General features: G+C 40.7%; 1 protein-coding gene across 2 annotated transcripts; it reads left to right on the top strand.

Annotated features, from left to right (window-relative positions):
- The first annotated feature begins 3,433 nt into the window (after nucleotides 1–3,433).
- On the top strand, nucleotides 3,434–8,041 carry sla1a (Src like adaptor 1a). 2 transcript variants are annotated; one of them, XM_080045193.1, is made up of 8 exons: nucleotides 3,434–3,552; nucleotides 3,986–4,082; nucleotides 4,460–4,559; nucleotides 4,786–4,872; nucleotides 5,123–5,226; nucleotides 5,961–6,092; nucleotides 6,553–6,682; nucleotides 7,241–8,041. In XM_080045193.1, exons 2-8 carry the CDS (start codon nucleotides 4,010–4,012, stop codon nucleotides 7,443–7,445), a joined length of 831 nt encoding a protein of 276 aa, XP_079901319.1. In that variant the 5' UTR covers nucleotides 3,434–3,552; nucleotides 3,986–4,009; the 3' UTR covers nucleotides 7,446–8,041. The 2 variants fall into 2 exon arrangements, with proteins under 2 accessions (XP_079901319.1, XP_079901320.1); XM_080045194.1 differs by lacking the exon at nucleotides 3,434–3,552 and having other exon boundaries at nucleotides 3,966–4,082.
- The last annotated feature ends 335 nt before the right edge of the window (nucleotides 8,042–8,376 follow it).

Genomic DNA, 8,376 nt, shown 5'->3' with positions numbered 1-8,376 from the left:
TGAAAATTAATATAACTGGCCACTGGAAACTTTGCGTGCTCTATTTTAAAAAGGTGCAACTGTGAGCTCCTCTCAAACTCTCTCCTCAAAAGCTGCATGTTGACCTTGTGTTTATTTTCATCTGAAGCCGATGAAGACTTCCTTCCTTCTCTGCAGCCACAACAGCTACAGCCCTGGCATCTGACACCAGCCACCACCCACCGAACCACAGCACAGCAGAAAATGTTTTCGGACAAAATGCAGTTTAGTTTGGTTGCACTTCAGTTTTGACATGATGCGACATATTGTTCCTGTGTACTTCCTCTATAAGGTATATTTATTGCCCAGAGCTGACCCTTCCCCTCACCCCCATACACGCACACACGCGCGCAAACACACACACACACACACACCCACACCCACACACACACACACACACACACACACACACACACACACACACACACACACACACAGAGGAAGCCAACAAAGGGAACTGCGAGCTCAGTATTTTCCGACTTCAGCTAATATCTACCCAAACTTTAAAAACCTGGATATGAACAGGGTCTGCATTTAAACGTCCCCAAAGGGTTTTAAGATAAGTTTACTGTAACAGTGCGGCTGTGACTCTTGCTCTATACCTCCATTGTTATTTTTTTATTTTCATTAGCTATGCTGCATTTATAAAGGAAAGATGGCAGAGGAAATAGGCCTCATTTTCTGGAGCAGTGCAAATCTTAAAGAGTTTGATATGGAAAATACACAAGCTACATTGTCTTGAGAATAATAATGTGTGGCACAGAGTAATATTCTTATGAAACAAGGGATCTGAGGCTTCCAAATATACACAATATATCCCTGTGTTTAACTTGATGAAAGCTTAATTTGGTGTTATATTTTGATCCTCTGAGATGTTTCATCAAAATTAAAAAGAATTCAAGCCGAGCTTTGGCTTTTGCAAAAATTATTGATTCAATAATAATAGCAAAAATATGAGCAGACGAGCAATAAACAGATTATATAAGTAAAATAAGAAGAGATATAGTTAATGGACCACAGGACAAGTAAGAGTGGGACAGAGTGAAATTTATCCTTGAGGCATTGTGCAGCCGCAAAGAAAATAACGTTTTTTGTGTAATCAGCTGCAGTTTGTCAGAAATCTCCTGGCACGATACATCATGTGCATACCTCTCTTTCAAACTCAACCTGACACACAAATCATGTACATAAAAGACATAAATGTCACACAGACTGTGATGTACTGTCTCAGAAGGTCATAGATCTGGAACAAAATAGGTTTGGGTTCCCTAATTTGTACTTCAGCTGTGTCATGGGATTCTTTCAGATATCAGATGAAGAAAATGGCTCAAGATAACACCAACACATTTCCAGTTCCACATTTGCACATAGAGAGATTCACTGTGTGGTGACATGAATGTCAATCTCTGCCCTCTTGTCTTTTGTTAACCTGTGGGATAATGTTCAGCTATACAGTATATTTTGCAGCTTAGTTTTCACTAAAGGTGTAGCCAGTCACATGTCAGTTTTTCCTTTACTTACTTTAATCTTCTACTTCTGTTTCTGCTTGAGCAGATAAATAACCAAGATGCTCTCTCTCACAACCCTCTAACCACAGCCCTCACAATCTCCGTGCCACCAGACACGAACGCCGCCAAGTGCAGACATCCGCTGGGCCAACTAAAAATAACTTTTTACATGTAAAACATGTGATGACAGTTCGGATAAATTTGACGTTTTTAAGTAGCCTATACTTTTGATATTTCATCTTGTCAACATTTCTGATGGCCATACAAAAAGAGGAATTCAGTTTCATTCTTTCGTGTATTGCAAATGGTTGAAATGCTTTAGCCCAGTCACTATTTCTGAAAGGATCAAGGAATTCTGATGCGTCATGTAGGCTACTGCAGCGTCAATATGATAACAATCTGCATATATCGTCATTTGAATTCACTGTATGGGGTGCAACTAATTAGTTAATTCCTATTTCGGATTAATTTGCTGATTTTTTAATGAAACATAGGCTACCTCTTCACTTTTGTACTAAGAGTTAGCAGAGAAGACCAATATCATAGCAAACAGACAGTTATCTCTAGTTGCCTTCAACTGGTAGCAGCCAAGAAATAGTCCGCCCATAATACAGAGACAGTTTTTACACTTAAAAATGTTTGTAGGGATTAAACAAATTAAATATAGTGTTAACAAGAATTATTTTTTTAGAGGGGCTGGTGGGTGGACATTGTTAGCGTTGGACAGAGCAAGGCTTTCTCCCCAAACTGTCCGATCCACTTTACTTCAATTGGCAGGAATATTGCTGAGGACTCAATGGAGTGCAGTGCCGGGGATGCTCGTGGTGTATTTGTTATATTGGGTCCCCCCCTCTGAGACTGAGCCTCATGCAGTTCTCTGCATGTTATTCCCCTCTCTGCCCCATTTCATCTCTGTCTCTCCGCACTATAAAATGGAGCATTGGAAATGAGAAAAAAAAAATATCTTTAAAAAAAAGGAAAAAAAGAAAAGAAAATGGAGTGCAGTGCAGTGCTGAGTTTAAAGTTATTTGGATCAGTTATTCTGAGAAAACTGTTCAAACCTGGACGAGCCATCCGGACTTTGTTGCGAGAATGCGCCTCCTCTACCGTAAAAAGCGTGAGTAGACACACATCAAAATCCAAGCGATGGCATGTGCACATAAAAAGGCAGAAAGTGTGCCATTACACGTAACGGCTGGGTTTCTGAGGATACAAGGGAGTGCATTGCTGAGTGCGAAGTGAGAAGTTGTTTGGATCAGTGGTTCTGTTCAAAAATTCAAAAACCTGTGCTTGGAAAGGGCAAACAGGATGAAAGTATTCCCCTACCGTAACAGTGTAAATAGATGTGCATCAAAATCAAGCAGTCCGCTCTGTCCAAACAGGGAAGGAGAACTACATACCAAACAGCCATGTCCACGTCCCGAACAGGTGCACATGCTGAAGGACACTAGTTCTGATTAATAGTGGAGGGATTGCAGAACGGTGAAATAAAATGTCCTTTAAGAGGAGAACATATTTCAGAGTAAAATGTTCAAATCAACTGTGGAGAAGCTGTCATTTAACAGTTTATGGGACAGTTACAGTCCTAAAATTATAATGATTTCTACTGGAACATTGTGACATACAGTATATTATAAACCGTATAACTAACAGTTTAATGAAAAGCTTAATTTTAAAAATAATAAATGAATATGAATTTTAACAATACCAAAAAAACATTAGCCTACAACAGTGCTTTCAGTTAAGTACATCTAGACGGCTCTTGAGTCCCTTCTTCTTTCATCATCTGCTGGGCGTGTATAAACAACACTTCTGCTGGCCCTCTTCCTCATTTTCATAACAGGAAGTGCTTTTGCAGTCAGATGCAGTGCTGTCGCCATACTCTGTGACAGGTCATTGCCGTCCGTGGCTTCTTGTGAACATGGTGCTTCTCTAGTACCAGGCTCTGCTGCTGCTGCCACCATGCCCTGTTCGGCCCATCATCTGTCTTGATGCCATCGCAGCAGCCCAGCTACAAGTCCTACAGGTAGGTGTCCACATGCTATCACAATAACTGCTTCTACTGCTTACTGCTCATAGTTTTTTTTTTGGAACAACAGAGCTGTTCTGTCTCCATACTGATGACCTGAAAACCGTGTTATGTAACCCAAGAATACGCAACACAGGATGTTAGGAAATTCATGTTTTTGACTCTTTTGCAATTATTTAATATGACGTCGCAATTTGGGACCAGAATTTTGCAATATAACACAGATCAATGGAACATGGTCAGATAACATATAGCCTCAGCTTCCCCATTCTGCAAAGAGTCTTTCGGTTGATATTATTCAACAGTCAGTGTAGGAAGTTAAGAACTTGGTGGTGGAGGTGGTGCAGTTACAGAGAGAAGTTAAGTGGTAAAACAAAGGGAACATTGGCTGGACTTGAAGAGTACATTGACAGTTTTTTTCTGACTTCAGGCTGGAGTCTGGTCCATCTGGAGGATGGGGAATATGATGCGGGGTGTGAGTGACAGAGACAAGCATGAAAAAGACACCTTTGACAGCTCTCCGAATGGTAAGACCTCGATAATATCGTTAGAACAACAGAATCTGTCTTGCATTCATGGTGCTTTTTAGAGAGTGAATACTGAACATAAAAGGTGCAATATTAACACTATTAATATTTTTGCACTATCCCTGTACAAAGCACCGAAGCACGATGTCTTCTCTCCAGAAATGATTTATTTCTACTTTACAATATGCACAGCTATGATAACTAAACAGTCAGATAGAGATGTCATGATATACTAAGCAACACTCGACAAAATAAGTTAATTCGCAATCATTCTCCCGAGGTTTGGTCTTAGACATTCTTGGACTTTTCTAAATAATGACGTCTACGTATCAGCATTCGGCTGTGTTTGTAAACGCTGTAAACATTGTTCTTGGCAGGTTTGGAAGATGAAATGATGGTGGTGCTTCAGGACTACCCGTCTCCTGACATCAGCGAGCCCATCTTCAGGATGGGGGAGAAGCTCAGAATCATTGCTCCGTACGTACCATCATGTGTTTTTCATTCTCCATTTAAAAACAATCCAAACTTCACATTTATTAAACAGAAGTTCTCAGACAACTATGAGGAAATAAAAGTCTAAAAAAAACAAAAAAAAAACACCATTGGTAACTTGATGCTGTGTGGGTTTGCAGTAAAGAGAAGTGTCTCACACTAAAAAGTTCAGTTGTTGATTCCTCTTTGTGCCTCTTTCCGGTGCTTATAGGGAGGCATACTGGTGGAGAGTCCGCTCTGTCCAAACAGGGAAGGAGAACTACATACCAAACAGCCATGTGGCAAGAGTATACCATGGGTAAGTACATTGTATACAGACACTGTACCTCTAGTCTTGGCCTAGTTGGTCTGCTTGATTGATTTAAAATGATAAGCTATCGCATTTTCCACCATCTCTATCTCCAGGATCTGTCTCTGTTGTGAGTCATCGTGTGTTTATTTCAAAGTTATTTATTTTCATACAACTGTGATTTTACTGTTAAGGTTTTTAAAAATGCATTGTGTATTTGTTGTGATCTGATGTTTTGTTGTTGTTGATGTGTTGTCAGTTGGCTGTTTGAGGGGGTGGAGAGGCAGAAGGCTGAAGAGCTGCTCTGTCTAGCTGGGAACAGAGTGGGCTCTTTCATGGTGAGGGAGAGCACCAAGGAGAGAGGTGAGTGTTCCTTATCTTAAGTCCAGGGTCTAATAAACTGTACATAGGGCTATATACATACAATCTACATGACCTTACTACAACAGAGTCTGCAATTAGCTATGTAAAGTGTAGTGCAAGGGGAGTAAAAAGCAAGTAAGTGCAAAAGCATGAACAAGAGGGTGCATCTTGAGTTCTGAGAAGCAGTTGAGGCATTATAGCATTGTTTTTTGAAATTAGATCATTTCAAAACCTGAGGCATCCACATTTGTCAAAAGCCCATACAATTACAGTTTGGGCAGGTGTCCTTTGATGCAACTCTTTGTTCTCACCCAATGTTTTGTAACATTAAAGGCAAAATGCGCCAAAATTACTATAGACAGTCATCGTCGTATTTCCCAAAATGTCAAACCACTCCTGTAGACATAGGGGAATTACCTGTAAGTGGATTCTCTCTCCAGACAAATTCTGTGTGGTCATATTCTGAGCTGAAACTTTTCTTTACTCATGATACAGAAATGCACAGTGACTCAGCATTTGTTTAGATCCGGGAAATGTTCTGCTTTTTACGTTTATGGTATGAGTGGCTCAATCGTTAAAAGGTTCCAGCAAAAGTATTTTTATTTAATCTAACCTTTATTTAACTAAGTTAAGTGCCATTGAGATTAAGAATATATTGTGTGTGTGTGTGTGTGTGTGTGTGTGTGTGTGTGTGTGTGTGTGTGTGTGTGTGTGTGTGTGTGTGGTATCCTCAGGTCTATATTCACTCTCTGTGAAGCACAGGGGCGTAAAGCACTATCGTATCCTCAGACTGGACAACAGCTGGTACTACATCTCCCCCCGCCTCACTTTCCAGTGCCTTGAAGATATGATCAACCACTACTCTGGTGGGCAGCAGATGTACAACACACACACACACACACACACACACACACACACACAAACGCTTAAAACAGAACTAAAACAGGATGACAAAGGTCTAAAAAACAAACACCACAACTTGTAGAGACACACACACAAACAGGCATGTGCGATCAAAACCAGTTAAGAGCTTAAAATAACTTGTGTTCTATTTCATTATTTCTTATCAGTGGTCGACTATGCATTTCCTGTTGCAACAGAACATTTATAGAACAAAACAGGAAATGAGATAAAATATCCGTGCTTGATAATGTCCACTGGTGCGTGAGAAAAGTGTTATTTGCTGTACAGTTATTTATAATAAAGGGCCCCGAGCAGTGAACTGTGAGGCCGGATAATGCAAATGATGCAATGTAAACTACATCTGATTTTGTTGGTAATCTTGTGCGCAGTATTTGACTTCCCCCTATCGTTCCCCATTTCCAGACTTTTCAGATGGCCTATGTTGTGCATTGACCTCTCCCTGCCTGTCGGGCGTAACCCCGCCGTCAGATGCGTCTCCAGTAGCTCCACCTGTGGTCATGAGACGCAACTTTGACTGGAGGAAAGTAGACAGGTACAATAATAGTGCACTTGGTGAATATATGTCTATAGCTTTGATCTGATCTGTCAGCATGTAGTCTGTCTCATCATGATTCTGGCATATGGTGGCATCTGAACACTGATCTTGTTGATTGATTAATGTTGATTGATGCTGCTGCTGGTAATTGCTTTTATCAATTCAACTTTCTGTGGATTTCCCAGAGCCAACATATCAATTATAACAACAGTTGACTACTAACGATATGGGATGCTCCGTGGCGTAGTGGGTAGAGTGTGCACCATATAGGCTCAGTCGCAGTGGTCCCGGGTTCAAATCCGACCCAGGGACCTTTACTGCACGTCATCACCCCTCTCTCTCCCAATTCAATGTACTCTCTCCTCTCAACTGTCAGTTAAAGGTTAAAATACCAAAACAAATGCAAACATATTGAATTTACTATCATAAAATCAATAAAAACAGCAAATCCTCCAACGTCCTAATTTTGTCACAAGAGAACTATAAAACAGTGATACTAAAATACCATGTTCCCATTTGTTCCCCCCCTCCTCCCCCCATCTCTTCCTTTAACAGGGGACAGCTGGTTGGCACAGAAAGCTGCAGTGACAACAACATGGTGAGCTACGGAGTCAGGAACAGCATCGCCTCCTACCTGTCCTTCTCTGGGAGTCAGAATAAAGCACGGACGAGAGCGGAGAGCAGGAAGAAAAAGAGCAAATCTGTTTATACAGTCCCCAACAACGGCCTCGCAAACATTGACTATGAAGAAGACTTCTAGAGGGGGGGGGTCCAAAAGACTGGAATACCTGTGAGTGGAGGAGGGCACATCTCTAATGCTGGCGTGTGGGTTGCGCCGAACAGACATTTTGTGTCAAGCATCCCAAACATCGCAGTGTGTTAACAGTTTCTAATGTGAATGCACTTTCAAGTACTTTAACAATAACGCAAAAGACATTACCACTTACACATCGACTCAGCAGGTAAGACGGAACTATATTGAGATGAACTTACTGGACGATGGTGTAGTTGAGCTGATGCCAGCAAAACAAAAAACAGCCTGGCCGTTATGATAGTAAGAAATACTTGAATGCTAGTGGGTATATTGTTGGGTCATCATGATGAATAATATATAAATATCAGTGGCTTTCAAACTATTGTCCTGTGTTTGAATGAAGGGTTGTATGGTAACGTGGTTAGATTTTGACCCCAACTCAAACAGGCATTAATGGATTTTATTTGTCCACCGCATGATATGGATCATTGATGTGTGTTTATAGAAATATTGATCAGAGAATCTTTGAGTATGACATATTTCCTGTTCAGAAATGAGGAAGAAATTATTTTGAAAAAAGAATAATAAACTTTGCTGATGGATTGACGAGTGATTCACTAAGAGGAACAAACAGCGTGGGGGGGAGGGAGCGACTGTTACATGTCCGTACAATGTGATCATTTCTTTCTACATAGAAAATGACGCAAGCTAATATAAGCATTGTGCATGACGATTGTACTGCCCATGCGGGTACTTGCGGCAAATATAGCGCTGTAAATTCTCCGAATCTGAATTTGTGGTTATAATCGAGTTGTATTCAGCCTTTCCACGTGATGTGTCATATTGCACCGTAATGTGTCAGGCATTTGAAGTATTTGGGAACCTTTTGTGTCTTTTGAACAGAATCCAATCTACAGTGCCTTAAATGGGCAGACAT

Source organism: Ammodytes marinus (assembly GCF_949987685.1).
Source record: "Ammodytes marinus genome assembly, chromosome: 17".
Taxonomy (NCBI): Eukaryota; Metazoa; Chordata; class Actinopteri; order Uranoscopiformes; family Ammodytidae; genus Ammodytes; species Ammodytes marinus.
This window is presented reverse-complemented; position numbering and strand designations above follow the sequence as displayed.

Coding starts and splice junctions, on each gene's coding strand:
- sla1a (XM_080045193.1), top strand. CDS start 4,010: ATGGGGAATATGATGCGGGGTGTGAGTGACAGAGACAAGCATGAAAAA. Junction 5,227..5,960: donor GGAGAGCACCAAGGAGAGAG/GTGAGTGTTCCT, acceptor TGGTATCCTCAG/GTCTATATTCACTCTCTGTG. Junction 6,683..7,240: donor GACTGGAGGAAAGTAGACAG/GTACAATAATAG, acceptor TTCCTTTAACAG/GGGACAGCTGGTTGGCACAG.